This window comes from Temnothorax curvispinosus, unplaced genomic scaffold, assembly GCF_003070985.1.
Source record: "Temnothorax curvispinosus isolate PA1 unplaced genomic scaffold, ASM307098v1 QBEX01000258.1, whole genome shotgun sequence".
NCBI lineage: Eukaryota > Metazoa > Arthropoda > Insecta > Hymenoptera > Formicidae > Temnothorax > Temnothorax curvispinosus.
In genome coordinates this window covers 453,974-474,233 of record NW_020210038.1, presented here as the reverse complement: position 1 = coordinate 474,233, position 20,260 = coordinate 453,974, and the positions used below count along the sequence as shown (strand labels likewise).

At 39.6% G+C, this 20,260-nt stretch overlaps 1 protein-coding gene across 2 annotated transcripts; it reads left to right on the top strand.

Moving 5' to 3' along the window:
* The first annotated feature begins 2,947 nt into the window (after positions 1 to 2,947).
* On the top strand, positions 2,948 to 15,309 carry LOC112451705 (sodium- and chloride-dependent transporter XTRP3). 2 transcript variants are annotated; one of them, XR_003040408.1, is made up of 13 exons: positions 2,948 to 5,232; positions 9,159 to 9,391; positions 9,850 to 9,870; positions 10,102 to 10,326; positions 10,448 to 10,558; positions 10,659 to 10,900; positions 11,793 to 11,934; positions 12,011 to 12,212; positions 12,301 to 12,460; positions 12,533 to 12,695; positions 12,785 to 12,985; positions 13,531 to 13,598; positions 14,977 to 15,058. XR_003040408.1 is itself a non-coding variant. In XM_025011511.1 (12 exons), exons 1-12 carry the CDS (start codon positions 4,995 to 4,997, stop codon positions 15,130 to 15,132), a joined length of 2,094 nt encoding a protein of 697 aa, XP_024867279.1. In that variant the 3' UTR covers positions 15,133 to 15,309. The 2 variants fall into 2 exon arrangements, 1 of the variants encoding a protein (XP_024867279.1); XM_025011511.1 differs by lacking the exon at positions 13,531 to 13,598 and having other exon boundaries at positions 4,995 to 5,232; positions 14,977 to 15,309.
* Positions 15,310 to 20,260: the final 4,951 nt, after the last annotated feature.

The following is a 20,260-nucleotide window of genomic DNA, read 5'->3' as shown; positions in this document are numbered from 1 at the left end:
GAATATTTCGTCGTGAGAACTTGGCGAAATAGGTCCGCTACCGGTTTAGGGTCCGCATAATCCGCATTTATTCCCAAGCGACACGGGTACTATTCAGAATAATAGTACAAAAATGCTTTGGACCGAGGCGCAGAAAGAAGTTGAATGACCATTGTGAGGATGGGCTTGTATAACCACTTAAATATACGATGCTAGATGGATGGCAAAGGTACGAGCCTGGCTACCTATGTTCTTATTTTGCGCGCGAAGGACACGCCCGGCAAAAGACGAGAGATCGACGAATTTATTCACCGTGAATTTTTCACTTCTGACGCAAGTTTCAGTTCCTGTAGTGGTGGAAAAATAAAGCTGGTTTCTTTTGTAAACAGGAAGAAATATCATACGTATCCTGTGCGTCATTCGGTGCGACCACCAGCGTTCGGTTATCCACCGCATTTAGCACGGTGCATTGAACAGCAAGGACATATATTGCTCATTACGTGCACGCGTCGTTACGTATTGTATAACACTATTCCAAACAGTCTTTATTTCAACGTTTGAATTTATTTGCAGTAGCGAACGTTGTTGGAATCTATATATAACACATTTGTTGACATAAAAGTACAAAATGTTATTAGAAGGAATATAATATGTGCTGTGTGCGTCATACGTAAATACGCAGCGTCATGAATTTTATAAATATACTTGCAAATGAAAATTGAAAATAAATAATCGCATGTATAATACGGATTGTATTTCATTATTTTATTTATCTTAGGAATTTAATATTATATTTAATATTATTATATATATATATATATATATATATTATATATCTTCTCTAATTTTATTAAAATATTTATATATTTTTTAAAATATATTTTCTTCATGTATATATAATGTACATAATATATTACTATGTATATAACATAGTAATCTGACGAGAGACTCGCATTTTTCAATATACAATATTTCTTCGTTAATACTTTAGCCGTCCAAACTGATTTGTAGGTGGAAAATTGCCGCCAAGGTTTGCGCGATATTATGCAAGCACTGCTCGCGACATTGGCGCGCCGTAATCAGCGCAGGTGTATCGGCGAAAAGAAAGATAGGCGGAATATCATATTTCTATAGCCAGCTCAATGTTCGACGCTCGAAGAAGCACAACTAAGCAGATTTTCTCGAATACTTTCTGAATTACTTCTTCGAACATTTTTGCGTTTTTACTAAAAGTTTCAATAATATATACGTCCTACGTGAAGATCGAAGTTCACTTGGCGCGGGTCACCGAAAGCGGAACGTTGCGACGGTCATTACTGTCCGTGCAACTGACACGGGTACGAGTATATATATTCATTAATGTTTACGCGATGCAAATCAGGTAAACGGTGATACACGGAGCGGCGGATAGTGAAGACTCGAGAACAAGGTCGAAAGGTTACGCGACCGCTTACGTAACTCGATGAAGCTACTGACTGACCCGCCTCTATGTACCTATGCTTATAGCAAGCTCGGGGCAGATCCCGTGAAACGTTTTGTCTTCTAGAGATAGTACAGTAGCTATAGCGTCGAATGACGTCACGGAGTGATCGCGACCGTCTTTGGTCACCGACGTCACGAGCTTGCCAAGAATCTGAAGAATCTTGCCAAGAGGGAATAAAAGGCAACGTATCTTTTTAATATGGTAAAATATGTAATACGTATAAAAACTATTACAATAAATCTGTACCTTATAGAGGTAAAGAATCATACCTTCGGTATATAAAAGAGAAAAAATTAGGTTTTTTTTAATTTCTATGAAAATTTCCAATACGATTTTTTCTAAACATTGTATCTTAGTAATAATGGACTCTTTATCATTATATAACAATTTAAACTCCTATAGTATATTGGAAAAAGTGAATTAACTTCATTTTGACAAAAACTAGAGATGCGATTCTTTACCTAAGGTACAGAAATGGAAGTAGCCAAAAAAGTAAAGCTATATTTATTTTGTCCTCAATCGCCTTCGATTCATTTTCAGATATTTAGTGATACGTGAACTTGATGAGTTTGCCAAGAATATCCGCTAAGCAATTATCTCAGCGAAAATTGCTTTTTTTTCGTCGAGGGGGATGAAGTGAGTCGGATGAGGATTAAGATGCTCTTGGATACCCCCAGGAGGCCTAGTTACGAGGATATACGCTGCGGAAGCTTTTCGATCGAAGCGGTTACGATGGAAACGATGACGCGTGGGAAGCTGCGCGGCCGCCGAATGTGTCTCTACTACCCCTTAATGGAAACAACAATCCGATCGATGGCACCGGTTCGTCAGTTTAAAACTACCCTCGCCACCCCAGAAGAGACCCGCGAAGTTCAAACGTGCCGCGTGTCGAAACGTATACGTCACTGAAACGTAAGCGACAAAGCAAAACAATTTCATCATCTTGAAATGCTAAGAGATCAACGAGAATACGCACGGAAAACAATTAGCGAAACGTTTTGATGAAGAGTTATGACGCAGATTGGCGGTTTATCTCTAAATTTACATTGGCGCGCGCTCTCGGCGTCATCCCTCGGCGGCCTTCGTTGAAAAGCCGGCGACAGGATGAGATTATCGCGCGAGGTATTATTGATTGATATAAAAATTTAATCGGGATGCTTATAATAATTTTTTATCAAATCGCTATTTTTTTACTAATTTCGATGCGCACTAATTGCGATCCGGATTACATCTGTAATAATCTTTGAAATTCGGATATTCCGTGGAAGAAAAAAAATCGCGCTGCGCGACGTCTCAAATAGTTTCCACCCCATTATGTGCGAACCGTCACCTCTTCTGCTCTATAATATAATAAGATAACAACGCTCGCGCTACCCGGCTCTTCACCGTTTAAAAGGGGTCGGTCGGCCGGCGTATGCGCGTACGTACACAATTACCACGGCCAATCGGGGGCCACCGGACCACCGGTAGAGCGAACCTTCGTCGCATTGTACAGACCTACAGACGTCGATGTCGCTTCCAGAGGTTCCCGTTCCGTAGGTCCGTTCCCTCCGCGCACATCGTCGCGCACCAGCGTCGGCTCAGTCCGATATCGACGTTCGTGCGAGGCGCATATTCAAGCCCACACCGAGCCAGCCACACGCGCGGTGCGCGAAATATATATTTTACGCGGGCTTCTGCCGTTCTCGTCGTCGCTTCTCGCATTTCCTGCTGACGGAACCACGTCGGAGTAACGTGAGGCAACAAAAACGAGGAAACGGACACTTGGCCACGGACTTGGCGGGTGAAGCGGAGGAGCGGTACACATGGGTACCAAACGCCAGGGAAGTCTCGCTCTTCAACGGCACACGCGCGTCCGCGGCGACGTCAGTCCGACCCGTCCGAGGATCACCGAGTTTAAATAATAAATTAAATAATAAACCCGATAACAGAATTTTCCCGAGGTCTCGTATCAAATTCTGAAACAACGACGGCGACGACGTCGAGAGGCGCAACGTCTTCCTCGGAGTCATCCAGCCGAGGAAGATCAACTACGATGCTGACCTCGTGACTTCCGACCACATCGATTCGCAAACGGCAGCGACTTAAAGGAATACGACTCATGAGGCAGGAAGACTATACCGATATACGCCGATTTCGACTCGAAGCTGAAGAGGGCTTTTCGTTTAAGGGCTGCCGAGAACACCCTCTGTGAACATCGAGGCTACTTGAAATCCCGAACGTCGCGTCGTGTGTCACCGTTGCTTCGAGAAGCCAGAAATCAGCGGAGCCTCTCGTTCCTCTTTCTTTCATCCCTTCCTCTCTCGCTCTTATTTCTCTCTTTATCTCTCACTCTTTTGTCTTCTCCTCTCTAACGCTCTCCCTCATTTCGGTATCCACTTCCGCGCGCGGAGTGTCGATCGATATTTCGTCCCGACGGCGGCTATTAACGACACGCGTACTTTCATTCGCTCCCTCTCTCACTTCGTTTTTCACGCTACGATTGCTTCCAAACGTAAAACGTTAGGTGCGCCGCAACCCCCTTGCGACCCCCGTCGCTTCTTCCGTCAATGTCGGGTAGCGCGCGTTGAAACCTCGCGCGGCCGTGGCGATATCCTCCGAACCCGCGTTCTGGGTCGTCGATATCCTTCGACGGCGAGGACTTGTGTGACACGTGACCCGCGGGGCCCACCGGACTTCCCTCGCAACTCATCGTATACATCGCGTCAGCCGGCGCTCGATTTTTATCGGGTCACCTACGTGCCACCCACTCCGTTTCGCGAATAGGTCCTAGCCTATCCTATGACGTATCCTTCCTCGTACCTCGCACCTTTGCCATCCTGGCCGCAGCCCACTTCTACGCGGCCGCGTATGCGTCCGCAAACAGTCAATAAGGAGTACCGTCGGGGCACGTACCGGAGAGAGAGACGAACGGAACTCGGATAAAGAACCGTTCCTTTCATCGCAGAATTCGTAAAGAAGGGGTGTACGCTTAATATTAAGAAACGAATTGTTGCCGGTTACTCCTTGAGGAGGGAAGGACCGATCTCAGTATTTTTTTCGGACGCGATAGTGCGGACGCTGTTGACCTTACAAAATAAATAGTGAAGATAACTACTGTTGCTATTGTTATTGTTATTGTTGTTAATTAAACATTATTGTTATCCCCCCCTGTTATCGCTGCACGCTCGCTGCCCATCCGCTCCCGTTGAAGTCAACGAGCAGAGCGCGGCGGTGGTAGTGGTAGTAATATAACAGTGAAGGGTTTTCGCGAGGTTTCTCGCGGACGCCAAGATACGCGTGTTCCTGCCAAATCGCGTCGATAATTGATTTTGAAGAGCGGGAGATCGTCAATTCGTGTATATACACGGGGAAAAGGGGAAATAAACGAGTGGGCAGGAAGTGGAGAAGAGAGAAGTGGCACGTGGAGTCGCGCAGGTGTGCCTGGGCGCGAACAAACACGAAAAGAGTGTGCTAAAGATCTCAATTAAGTCACACCACCCGCCGGGAGGAGTGATCGATTCTTTGTGTACCCATCGAGATCCACGGGAGAATGGTAGTCGAGGCCGGAAGAAATGGGCACGAGCTGGCTCCCTTGAACAACCACCGCCAACCCGGCCACAACGTGACGATCGTCGCGACGGCAAGTCAAAATGTTGGCCAGGAGACGAAGGAGGAGAACCGGGCGGCGTGGAGCGGAAAAATGCAATTCTTTCTCAGTATTATCGGATACAGCGTTGGCCTGGGCAATATCTGGAGGTTTCCTTATCTGTGCCAACAGAACGGAGGTGGTGAGTGTCGATAGGGTCGATCGGGCTAATCGTGACGCACGGATAAGCGCGATCGTGCAAATTACGCGTTAAATGTACGATAAAGTTACGACTAATTAGAATTTGTTCGTAAGTGTGGAGCAAATTAGATTATTATTTTAACGTACATGCCCGAGCGCGGTGTTGTGTTTATTATTGGTGTGTTTTTATTTTTGCGACCTTCGTACAGCAGGCGACACCTCGGGGTGTTCTTGAACCATGTGCGTGTCAACGGATAGCTAGGTAAACTCCAGTTTCCCACGTGTATGAGCACACCTATAATGTCCATATATGTTATTGAGATATACATGTCTCTTGCAGCAACCACGCTGATGCAGCCTCGAGATAGCACGTTTTTTTTTCACACAGATGCACTATAAAATAGAGCGACAGTGTCTATACTGCTTACAAGATTGTATTTGTTCGATAGGAAAGGCTTGATGATAAATTAAATAGTATTCATGGAAAGCTATACGTAGATTTGCACTTGATAAGGATAAAAAAGCAATGATCAAAACGTTGTGGAGAGTCTATTCAATAAATGTGGCTAGTTGGGTCGAATTAAACAATTATTTTTGTTAGTTATTGCTGGCAAAGCAAAAAATTTCTTTTCAATCTTTTCGTGGAAAGTTATTTAAAAGTTACGAATTTATGATCTCCGAAACTAGACTGTTGTATTTTCTGTTTATATCGCACACGTTATTAAGTTGGAATTCTTGAAAGCTTTATATACCACTCGACTAAAGAAGATATAGCGATTTCATTTTCTATCTCATTTGCCTTCCAAGAATTCGGCCTTCTAGAGATACGCGGCAAAGATTTTGAATAAGATTTCCGAAAAGTGTAAAATTGACTTGTTCGAATTACGTGTATGTTGGTTTGCCCGATACGCGACAAGTGTTGACGTATGTCAACGTGCATACCGTAAACTTGCATACATTGGAAATAGTTGTTGCAACTTACGGCCGTCATCGTCGGTCTCTATCGGCGTCGGATGTATAAAGCGAAAAAGAGCAAGGACAAGGCTGCTCGATATGAGGGCAGTGGAGCCGACATAAGCGCATGGCTATAGTAGTCAACGACTATTTTCAGGTATCCCACAGTTCCACGCCGGGGTTAAATATAACTGGCTACGAAATATTTCGCGTGCTCCCATCCTTAGAGACGCATTTTCCTATCGATCAATTTCAGCGACTACTTAATACGCTCGGCACATATTACAAAACTTTCGTAACAAATCATATTTATTTTTGACTTATCGTTAGCTGAAGATATACCATTTTTTCCCTTCACATTTCTTTGGCCAGTTTTATTTAATATAATACTATACTAATATACATAATAAATCACTTATCTACTGGCATCGCAACAAACTGAAAAATTAATATTATAGTAACTAGATCGTGCTTCACGGCGTATTATAATTCATGATGAATGGTTCAGCTGCGTGCAGAGCTCATTCAATTTTCATTAATACTTCAGTTCCGTTTGAGTCTATTTGATCCGTTCCTATTTCTAAAACACTCTATAAATGACGTTGTTCTAGTATTTTTATTTAAATCTTATAACTCTCCACCGATGATTTATTTTTTTAAAACAAATATTGTAATAAGTCTTCTTCTTGCAATAAGCTTTTTCGTTTGAAACTCTTCCACAGATTTTTGCAATAAGTCGACTCTACTTTAATTAGCCGTTCCTCATTATTCTTCGTTTAATCAGAAAGCGACGGCGCATTTGCTTTACGTTGCTAGCGTATCATCTTTTTATTAAATGAATTTTTTGCGTGGAAAAATGGCGCGTGTATGTATAATGAAAGGTATACTTGCATATACTACAAGAATCTATAGACTCTTTCTCTCTCTACATAAGTGTGAAAGTTAATCAATCTCCGAGAGAAAACATAATTGTGGCATTTTATGATCACATCGTTTACATATGTTGTCAAAAAATATCCTACAGAAATATTTATAATCAACATAATTCGGATTATTAATATTACGTGTATTTAACGTTAAAAATATTTTATCGCGACATGTGAATATAGAATCAATACATAGAGAAAGGCCATATCTTATTCATCGAGATAAAGTTAGTTCAAGGTTACACCTGATTTAATTCAACATTACGTTAAAGGTCAACCAACTGCAAATACTAGACATATTAGCGATGTGACGTTTTGTTTAGCACCGCGTATACAGCCCGTAAAATTGCAATTTGGATGGAATTTTTCAGATGGAAAATACCCGCCCGTTGGCCCGTGAAATTTCACTCATCTATCTCGAATTATTTTAAGCCCGCCGCCGCTTTGGGAGGCGGCCCTTCTTATCAATCACGAACGGACAAACGGCTGTTTAACATACGTCTATTTTCGCGGAGGTAGGTCACGAGAGGTGCACGGGTGGCCCTCGCGTGATTATGACGCCGGAGTTTATACACGCCGAAATCATATCGGTTACCATATCCAGCAACTCTGCGCAGATCGAGTTTCCAATTACGAGATTATCGTGCCGCCCCAACGTCTATCTCGTTGCCGTAGGGGTAATACCTTTGTCTGAAAGTACCAGGCAACCCACTTACGATCGAGATCCAGAGTTAAACGATGTCGTGATATCGCTGAATTCAATGTCGCGCTCCCGAGAGATCGAGGAGGCTCCCTTCCAACCGATCGTAGACCCACTTTTTAAAAAGCGTGGATTTAAAACGAGAAAGGGAAGATTTCACTTAAAAAAGTAGAAGTTTTTATACTAATTGTTTTACTATATAGTAGTAGTAAACGTAACTAAAAAAGCATGTTAAATTTTGTTGAGCCTTCGATAACAGACGTGTTAATTACCGATTGACATTAAATTTCCACACCGACCGTCACCGGCGCAAGAAATTGTGCATAACCGCAGGTCATTGTCGGCGATTGAATTTCATGATTCTCAGTCGCACGTGGATTATACGCACACCTTTAGACTAAACGAGTCAAAAGGCTCAGCTTTCAATGGAAATTTCCTCTCGTTGCGCCGTATACCGCGTCCGCGTCCGCGTCGCCGAACGCCCATCGATCGATCCATACCACTGTGTAACGGAAAGCACGCGACGACCTAACATCTGCCGTCGTGGTTCGCGGCTCTAATGTAATAGCGGCTTTAAACACAGAGAGCTTGAATTACGCGCCGTTTAGGTGTTAAACGACGCATCAATTACCGCAACATCGTGTTATCAAAGCTCGCGAGGAGCTGCGAAAACGCAATCGCGATCGAAATCGATATCCCGTATTTCTTCAGCAAATTTTCAGCCTCTATATGTCTCTATTAATATTAAATCAAATATCAACGCTAAAATTTAAAAAGCTACAGTCAGGATATAATAATAATAATTAATCAATTACTGAATTTCAAAATTATACTATTACCTTTCTACTACTTTGTATGCAACTCAATTGGTTATGCGTATCTTAACGTTTTCCGATCCGCGACCTCCTCTTTAGTTCTATAATAGTTTGTATATGAATACCAAAAAAAACCGTCGAAGTGGTGGAGTGGCTGAACGGGTTAGGACTTAGGTTACTCGATCAATACGAGGCGCTCCAGCTCTCTCTACGAACGCGGAACTAGACATCCTAAAGGCAAAGGGAGAGAAGACCTTGTTAGGGACCGGGGATATATATATACATATACAAAAAAGCGGATGAGACGATGTTATAAAGTAGAAAATCTCTCACTCGAACGAAATATTGATTTGATATTGATAAACAAACTAAGAGAGCGATTAAACATTATGATTTGCTAAAAATAATTATAGGATATATTTATATACAATTAAATTATATTTTTTGGTCAAATAATTTCATAAGCATCTATAACGTTAATGTTAAAAACTTGTTGAAGCGATATTTGTATGTGTGTGTGTGTATGTTTTAGGTGCCTTCCTCATTCCTTTTTTCGTGATGCTCATCTTGGAGGGTGTACCCCTCTTCCTGATCGAGCTGGGTCTCGGACAACGTATACGGCAGGGTGCCCTCGGTGTTTGGAACACAATACACCCTTGGCTAGGCGGTATAGGGATCGCGTCGTGTATAGTGACGTTTTTCGTTGTGCTTTACTACAACGTAATTATTACCTGGTGCGTCTTCTACCTCTTCAACTCGCTCGAGGTAAGCAGATCGATAAGGTTCGTAGCACCGATTGACGCCACGGTAATCTGCGTCGAGACGTTCTAAGTGACTCTCCCCCACTCCGCTGTTTCACAGTTTAGACTTAAATAGGTAATGAAAGACGTCGCTTACGGTGATACGAAGTGTTTAAAGTCTGCTAGTACATCATGATAAAAATCATGTTCTAGTAAATATATTTATAGAGATTCAATTATAAGAAAACATTTAAAAAAAATTAAGAAATTTTTCAATTGTAAGCAAATAAAAGGATTTTAGTATTTAATAAATATTTTAATTTTTATAAATAATTTAAATTTATTAATTAAAAATGCTTAAAATGTTACGTTTAAATGTAATTATTAATGGCGCCTTCGTAAAAAAAAAGATATATACTATCAATATTTTCTATAAATTTACAAACTATTAACGACATTTATCTTTTTTCATGTTTCAATTAGGCTGTCACGATCAAATTTGGTGTAAGTATCAATTTTTTATAATTAATGAGCAATACTGTATTGTATTGTTATAGTTATAAATATTATTATATATAAATTGCATAAGGAAGCTATAATATGTAAATTTTGTCATAATGCTGATGGTCTCTCAATTCAGCGCTCAAAGTGTCACTTTAGCTTTTACATCGTAATAACAGTATGCCCGTTAAAGCGTATATTGATGATCTATTTGCATATTCTGACGCAATTTAGAAACCACTGCCATGGGAAAATTGCCCAAAGGAATCGGACGGGAAACTGGTCGAGGAATGTGTCAAGAGTTCGGAGACCGCGTATTTTTGGTACAGGACTACCTTGGACGCGGCACCATCCATTGATGACGGCCAAGGTCTCAAGTGGTGGATCGTACTTTGTCTCTTGTTCAGTTGGACCATTGTGTTTTTCATCGTCATGAAGGGAATACAATCGTCCGGCAAAGTAAGCTCAATAGAGATCAAAATCGATTTCCTTAATGTCGATTAATATTAATCATGCTGACGGGATTGATCTCAGCGATCATTCTTTTGCCATCGTGATGACAAATTATCCTTTCTTCCAGGTGGTATATTTTACGTCCATGTTCCCGTATCTGGTACTGACCATCTTTTTCATCCGCGGGATAACATTGAAGGGTGCGAGCGTTGGACTGGCGCACATGTACACGCCAAAGGTAACGATCGATCCCGATCGAGGTTGACTTTAACGAGGAAAGCGTTGCGAAAAAGCGATATGTCGAGCATTAAATGTGACATTTACTTTATTCGTTCAAGGTCGAGAAATTGTTGGATCCCAAGGTCTGGCTTGACGCGGCGACCCAGGTCTTCTATAGCTTCGGGCTGGCGTTCGGCTCCCTGATCGCTTTCGGCAGCTACAACACACCCAACAACAACTGCGTGAGGGACGTGATCCTGGTGAGCGTGTGCAACGCGTTTACTGCCATTTACGCGAGCGTTGTCATTTTCGCCATTTTGGGGTTCAAGGCAATGTCAAACGTGGACAAGTGCGTCGTCAGGTAATGCGACCGCAAGTGCGGCCATCGTTTCTAAATTCGCCATCGCGAAGAGGGTAGAAAAAATGTCCACGGCTGCGGAGATGTGTATCTTTAAACGACCATGATAGCTGTTGCCGCTTGTTCGAGATAGAAGATATGCGTGTCGTCGCTTTTAACAATTGTACTATTTCCAGTTAGCTAAGTTTAAATAAAGCATCTGCAACAAATTTCCTTGGTAGAAAAACGGCAGATTTGATGCAAAATCCATTAATTAAATTAATCTTTACAAAACGACAGCAGAAATGTAACGTAACTTATTGCTCATTAAATGAGAGCAAGATGGCGTTAAAAACCGCGCAAGATTTGCTAGTCTAACAGCAAAAATCGAGCAAGAATATGCACGGTGTAATACAATGACAAATTGGCAGCAAATAGCAAGCATGACTTGTCCATTATGTAGCTCGATTATTCGACATGTTTTTTAAATAGTACGTTGAAAGGCCGAGTTACGTAAAGTAATTACGGCAAGTTTTTAACTCGATATTTGCTGCCAATTTGTTGTTAGTTTGCAAGCGCATTGTTATCATTTTGCTTAAGCAGTTAATATATAATAACGCACGTTAGCAGAAATCTTAATTAAATTAAGATTTGTAAAAAAGTTACATTAATAATGTACAACAATTCATGTTAGTGATATTGTTGAAACTAAACTGCAAGAATCAATTACATTATTAATGTATACTTGCATGGTACATCACAATTTAATTTAATTAGATTGCAAGTGTCAGACGTGTCGATGGTTGAGCATGTAGAAACGGGAGGGATCGAGTCATAATGGGACGGGACGGGATATACTTGTCGTTGGCGAAGAACAGAGGGACACAGAAGATATGTTAAATCGCTTTTATTTTAGCGCCCTGATACAAGATGGGCTGTTGGATAATTCGACCTCGTTCAACCGTGAGGACTACGATCTCATTATTTCCAACTCCTCGGAGGCCATAAAGGCAATGAACATCACATTGAGATGCAATATCAGCAACGAATTGGACAACGTGAGCTATAAACAATCTCGCGAATTCGTTGGTCGTATGGTTGTGAAATAATTAAATGATAATTTCTTTCACACAGGCTGCCGAGGGCACCGGACTGGCTTTTATCGTTTTTACCCAGGCGATCGTGGAACTACCGGGCGCGCCGTTTTGGTCCTGCATTTTCTTCATGATGCTTCTAGCCCTTGGCCTGGGCTCACAAATCGGACTACTCGAGGGTATGCTCTGCGTAATCTTCGACATAGATCTTTTCAAGAGAATAAAGAAGCAATACGTGACAGGTAAGCGCATTCTATTAACATTATATTATGGCCAAAAAAGCCACCGATAAAAAAATATCCATTTTAATTGCATAACTTATGACTGCAGGAGTTGTCTGTGTCACATGCTTTTTCGTGGGGCTCATCTTCTGTACCGGCGCCGGGGAGTATTGGCTGAAGATGTTTGACAGCTTCGCCGGCACCATCGGTCTCGTTATAATCGCCCTGATGGAAATGCTCTCCGTGATTTTCGTGTACGGCCACGAAAAGTAAGTTGAATATACCGCGACGGTGATCCTCTTCTCCGAATGAGATAGATTAATCGCGCGAGTGCTTTGCAGATTTACGAAGGACATCGAAGAGATGACCGGATATAAACCTGGGCCTTATTGGCAAATTACGTGGCGATTTCTCGCTCCTATAATAATGGTCTGCATCCTTCTGTTCAGTATCGGTTCCATGATCATCGAGAAACCGCAATATTCGGCGTGGAATGCGGCAACGGTAAGATTATATACTGAAATATATAATTAAAATATATAATCTTTCATATATAATTATGTCACATCGTAAAAATATTTTCGCTTTGTCAGGGTAAGGCAGTGCTCACGAGTTATCCTGGCTGGGTGCTGGGGATCGCCGTCGTCATTATTTTCGCAGGTGTCGCTCCGATTCCCATCGTTTTCCTTTTACGTCGATTCCAATTGGTAAAACTCGACGTGGATATACATCAAGGCAGTATTCGACGTATCGACACCACCGTTTCTACTAAAGAAATGATGGGCGACGTTGACGTGAGTACAGCTTTAATTGCGATTGTAGCTATATATACATATTTATGAAAGTAGAAACTCAATGAGTTATTTTGAAAGAAAGTTTACGCTAAGAAAAATATCGTCCGCGAAAATAGCAATAGAAATATTTGTGCCTTGTGATCGTTCGTGATGGAATGTATGTAAAATCCGCGACAGAGTCTACAGACTGGACGACTCGAAGATAAATGAACGCACGTTGCCCCCTTCCCCATTGAGCTAATTGTTTTGAACGAGAGTAGCGTTGTTCCTTCCCTTAATATAATTGTTCCGGATAAGTAGTTGTGTACCCCCCTCCGAGATAGCTCCTGTTCAAACGGGATAGCTTAATTAGCGCACTAACGAATGTCATGCCGTTTGATCAACAGTGTGGCCTTGCGCGATTAAAATGAACTCATAAATGTTGCTTATATCGATTCCCCTCCCCCCCCCCCCGAGTTGTTGCGCAAGCTGTTTCTCATGATGATCCAATTAAGTGTGCGTACGTGACACTTTAGGTAACTCACAATTGAACGTACGATCTGCAGTTGTAGGTAAGCATCCATTCTGTCTGTGGTAACGTCGATTACTCGATATCCCCGTAGCTACGTTACACGTGAGTTCGCAGTATCAACTTTTGGGAATGCATCCTCTGAATGTTACTCCTAGTGCATTCATCGTCACACGCACGCGATGTCAGCGCATATCGTAAACATCGTGGCTCTAGTTTCTGTATCCTGACTGTTTTCCCTTTTTACTACGCGATAAATCGTACTTCAAGTTTGAATTTGCGATTGATTGCACGATTATTTAATGAGATACTATGCCGATATCTTTAAATAAATCTTATACGCTCTTCCAAGTATGTCATCATCATCATCATCATTGATAGAATGCATGATCGATTGATAGAATGCAGATCTTTCAAATCCTTGTAAAATAAGATGAACAAACATTTAAAGAAAAAGAAAGACGATAATAATTAAAAATCTTCTTTGAAATTTTTTCCCACAAATTTTTTCCCCCAAAAATGATTTACGCTAATATTCTAATTTAAAAATACGTCTGTCTATGTATGTCTAAATTTACGCCATCTCTCAAATACTGTATGTTTAACATAGCATCACGTTATATTACCAAATCAATGAGATTTATAATTGGTGCAGATTACAAAAATTAATTCTGCAAATTGGACAGTAGTAATAATTGTAATATTTTTCTACTAAATTCTTGCTATAAGAAATTACGAAATATAAATCTACACTTCATTAATGCAATAAATCAGCATGCTTGGTAAGTATGTGTCCTGTCCCAAAGTTTGGCCTGATTAGCATGTCAAACATGATAATCCCACAACTCTCATCAGGATTCACGTTATGCTTCACCAGGAATGAAGCTTCACCAGAAATGCTCATGTATGTATAGGACAGTATAATTGATCGGTTGAGAATTAGAAGTGGTCTGTCAACTGTCAAATTGCCTATTCACATAGATCGTTCCAAGTCCTTGTCCAGCTAGCCTTTTCGCCATGCGGAAATGAGAAAGCAAACAGCTCAGAAGTATACAGGCTATTTACGGCACCTCGATCGCGAGCTGAAAATTTGCGGGAATCGGGCGCTCATAAATAGCTTCTGTTTGGAAGTATGTGCTATTTGTTTTTTCGATTCTCACGCGGTGTTGAATGCGAACGGAAGCCGAACAGAAGTTTATGCAAAACCTTGATCACTTATGATACTAAACCTTTCGATTTTTGGCGAGGGTTACACAATCTTGGCGGTTGAAATTGAAATAGCTTCTCTTCTTACATGCGGTTTTCAGAATCGGAAAGATAATTCTTACTACTAGCGAGTCCGCAAACTGCAGTTAAAAAGAGTAATTATTTTGACGCTGTACTTTAATTCCAAAAGCCAAGATCGTGGCTTCTATAATTATTCTAGCTGATTTATCACACTTTAATAAATATTTTACAATGTTGTGAATTTCTTACTTTTCAGCTTGACGAGTATCACGATCGGCTCGAGGACTTCCCGGAAGAAGATGAAGATATTAATAGCGACGATGACGCGCCGAATACCGCATCGTCTATGAGTAAAATGGCTAACAAAGCGATGAAGGGTAGGGCCTTCAAAATGGAAGTAATGAACTATTAAAAACGCATAATCTGCGAGACTTTTTCCGTTTGATCTGTACGATAACAGATATCAGATTACACATATATAAAGACCTAAAACTGGTTTGTTAAATTACGATCAAAATTTGTAAAATAAATTCATTCTCTCTATTATTACATAAAATAATTATACACATAAGTAATATATTTATTTTGACTTATGGTCATTAATTTGTAAATTATTCAGAGAGGGAAAAGAGATTTTAACAAAGAATAATATATATACATGTATATAATTATACATATTTATGTTAGTATATATATTATGTATATATTATTATCTTGTCGTCTCTGATTTAAAAGATTATTTGTGATTTATAGAATCTGTTCAAATTCTGAATAAAAATTAAATTGTATTTGAAAATTTTTAAATTTGATGTAAAGATTTAAAAAATTCTGTCTTTATATATCTGTAATTATTGATATCTCTCAGGGCGCTGTGCGTCTTTAAAATCGAATATATTGAGCAAGTGAACAATAAATGAGCAGCGAACATACGAAGTTATTTAAAACTCTTTCTAATGATCCAATGTATCCGATGATGAAAGAGTTGTATCAAACGCAAAAACATAGAGTTCGACATAGAGTATGTCGAACTCTATGTTTTTGCGTTCGATATGATTTTCCAAAAAGTTCGCGTTCGCTTATTGTACATTTGTTCGAAAAGTAGAGTGCGTCGATCGTTCTTCTCGTACACATACTCGTATATCTTTGCGTTAAATGAATATAGGGTAAACCGTGAATTCGTCATAAATCGAGCTCAATCTGTCGGATCGCGGCGCCACTAAAAGCAATACGTAATTTGGAATACAATTGTTAGAGGTGTAGCGCAAGAGAACGACCAATTGCGTCACGACGGTTCAGCGTTCAAACTCTGTCCGTCGTGTATCACACTTCCAGGTAAGATCGCGAATCACCAGGTGAATTACAGTAGGCGTATATAGCGGAAAAAAAATTAGCGAGGAGAATAGAATGTTCTGGCTTTTTAGTATCGCGTGATATGGAGACGATCGGACGTGGGATCCCTGATTTCGTCCGTGTCAATTCGATTTTAATTAAATGCAATTTTTTAAAATAGATCGGTAGTTGGATCTACGAAGAAGAGGGACGGTTGGAGAGACTAGACAATAAAATTCAACATAGTCGAATTGTTAGCCAAACGTAGCCGATTTGTTTAATGTTTTCTATATGGTCCCGGTGTAATGTGTATTTTTTCGATTCCTTCGAGGTTCTACCTTACGCATGTCATGACAGTCCAGAATTGATCGACCTTGCTTCCAAAAATATTCTTTAAAAAATAGGTGTCAGATATTAAACGAATTAATAATTTTTTTCATTAATTTCTGGATTTCATGTTTGCTTAATACATTTTTAAAACAGAAAATTACTTTATACTTTTATATAAGAGGAAGAAGAGATATATTAATGTGTATTTATATTATATTACAAATATATTTATATCATAAGTATAATATGTTCTTGAGTTTGGAAAGCATACATTTTTTTATACGTATAGATATGTACAATATAATATAAATAATGACATAAAAATGTACATATATTTTTACATATTTGATTTTTCAAAAATTAATTAATTTAGTATTTCCTACATAAATGGAAAGGAAACACGGTCGATTAGATTCTGCATAATGATACGTTCGGCGTTCAGTTCGGCAAACGATTAAACTTACGTAAATTACGTTTTTAATTGATAATTAATAAGATTACGTTACGCAAGAAAGTAATTATCCCTATTGATTTTAAAGTCGTCATTAAAGTTATTTTTCATTTTTTATTTTTATTCAAATACGCAGTCATTATCGGTTAGCTGCGGGATATCATTAATTTAACCATTGTAGGAAAATGTCAGAAGCGACGCCTTAGATTACTTTACCGCTAATTTCGCCAGGAGACACGAGAATTTGCGCGGTGCCATTATGACATTCGATAAGATACATTACCGGTGCAGGCTATGCTGGTAGATTAAACTTGGCATCGTGTGTTGCATGAAATATCTCGCGCTCATTTCTGCGATTACGCGCGGGAGCCTTCCACTATTGGCTATTGCAAGAGATTGACAGATTTTTCTTTCGGGAAGCGGCCCCTCGCGCGCGGGGCGCTCACAGCATCGTTTGGCTGGTCCAGCTATTTTGGGTACGGAGATATTATATATATGCCGATTCCGCGCTAGGACGGATGATCAACGTGTGGTCGGTACGCCTAGCCCCATCCTCTAAGTTCTCGCCTGTGAGACAATGTGATGACATATATGTATTGATGTAAAAAAAAACGTCGGTCGAATAACTGTAATGTCAATAATAAAGAAAATTAATTGCGATTCGCGTTCGCCGTGCGAATTAGTCGCGCGAGGCAGTCCTTCGTTTCGCGCAGGTGCGATCCGAGCACGGGAAAAACGCCACCGTTGATCATCTCTTTGTCTTATTTATATTGTACATACTTTGAACTGCGATCGATTAATCGCACGAATCAGCGAGAACGTACGCAGCACCGGGAATGAAATTAATTCGCCGACAGAAGGTCAAGTTAAGTGATCGGTGCTGCGTAATCGAATGCGTCAACGGCTCGCGCTGAGATTGTAAGGGAGACGATGCGGAATGTATAATAAGAGAGCGATCGGGGGAGATCATTATATTAATGACATTACGAATTCGATGAAACGAATGCGTTAACGCGTGTGTGCCATTTGTAAATAGTATTAACTCGTGGCGTTACGCCACAAAAATCGCATCTAAATTGATATACCTCTGGTGAGGTACCTATTTTTCGAATCGCTTAGAATAGTGACGACATACATCCGTATCTGTTTACTTTTTTCCTTATTTTCCATTGAAAAGCATGTTGTCCTTCTCTTCGTGCACGAGGGACGTAAACTTAGAAATTACGCCAGAGCGGACTCAAATAGACCGTTGCGCAAACTATTCTTCTTTTCTATACAAATATGAGTTGTACGATAAGCGATAGTTATTCATCGTTCCGAAGGAATCGGCGAGATAACGTCGGCCGAATGTAAAACGTACGACGCAGCAAAAACCGGTTTTCCTTAAACGTCGTTATTTTAAATGTGTTTAAATTTTAAGTTTAAATTTTATCATACCGTCCGAGGTCGTCCTACATCATCCCAGGTGTAAAAAGATCGCATCGTTTTTGTATTATTGATTTAATTTTAAACATAGCTTTAAACAACGCGCGTGTTACATACAATAACGTATTTATTATTTTCAAAGATTGAATTGAATTTTTTTTCTTTAATTTAAACTATTATTTCTTAAATTTTATTACGATTAGAGATATACCAGGTAAATGATAAGTAAAACAGCGATGATTAATTACTATTTGGATTGATCTAAACTGTAATTAATTATCGGAAATGCGATTAATTTCATCGCAAACATATTGCAAGAGAATGGGCAGATGCAGAAGAGAAGACTGTTACTCCTTATTATAAAAGAACACATCAAATTATATCTATCTCGTTGAATCTTGATAAAAAACAAAGAGTTTTTGTTCAGAAGAGGAGATGTTATACATATATTTTTTCTACTGCTTTAAAAAGCCGAAAAATTTTTTTTTTATTTTGAGGAACTGAGAAGTATTTTTATTCAGTATATTTGAATAAAAGAAATTAATGTGATGTACATTGACTATAACAGAGAATGTAGGGTATTGCAGATCCGGTAATTTTATCTTTTAGTTTTCGTTTATACGCAAGATGAACAAATAATTAAAATTAATCTCAAAATAACTATTTCTAGCTCTTATTTTTTTATGTTCCTAAATATTTTAGAAAATTAATAAAAGTAATTAAGTCAGACATTAGATCCAAGAGAACCAAGAAAAAGATTTAACAAAGAAATCTATATGTGTGTGTATGTGTGAAAGAAAGAAAGAGAGCGAGAGAGAAAGAGAGAAAGATCCCTCATCACTAATTGTGTCAACTTCTTCCACGTCACTTGTTAAGGATTAAAGAACATCTTCAATCGTCACGCGACATTCCTTTTTCTCGAATCAAACTCTCCGCGTATATTTGTAAATCCCATAAGATCATTCTCGACGATTTAACGTTTCAAGAATTTAAATACAAGTTTCTTGGCCTATCTTCTTATCGAGTAAATAAAAAATTTAAATGGCACCGTTAAACAAATAAACACAGAGAACACGCTTGTCCTCTCGTTTCTGTATACATTCGAGTTTCACTTAAACCGTTTGTGTCCGACACGCGCTCGGTAATTCCTCGAAATGATATGTACATATAGTTATAAATGACATAATTAATGTTGGATAGTTCTGTCTTAGGCTGCTGAGAAAGTTCAATTACGTGCACTCCATGTTGGAAAAGAAAAAGAAATTCCCTCTACCTTGCGAAATTTTCTTAAGTTATACACGTGTAAGTATTAAGCGAACGCGCGAGTATTATTACTTTTCGTTCGTTAGGTTTATGCAGTGCGTAAAGGTAATTATATTTTAGTGCGACCTACTTTAATGGGGTAGTTTTCGATAAACAAACGAGTACTTCCGATTGTATTTATAATTGCTCGACACACTAAGTACGTTTTTGATAGCGCGGATGCTCAAATTGTAATTTGTCCTCGAACTTGAGCATTGTCGCAATACTTTTAGCGACTGATACTTTAGACGTTTACTAGGACACAGTGTACACAAGATTCAAAGCGTTTAAATAAAAGCTTATTTATTGCCGAAAATGCGTTTATCTTCTAGTATCTTTGGTGTTTCTCTAAAGATGTAGAATTGCATGCGGTGTTACATAAAATTCTAATATGTGTTTCTTAAGAGACTCGGGGACACGCGATTCCACAAAGACTTTATTCGAGAAATAATGGTGAATCCGTAACAAACAAGATTTATGTTTATATTAAAAATGAGATCAAATCTTTGAATTTTAGAGGTGGGAGATTTATGACAAAATTTTACGTAACAGAACTTAATGATCCTTGATTTTGAAACCTCGACACTTAATTAATTACTGCGCGCACACTCATACTTTATCGCGTATCGTTTCGGAATGCATTAGTATGGCTCCAATGTAATATACAGGTATATAGATATTTCGTATCTTTTCACATACGTGC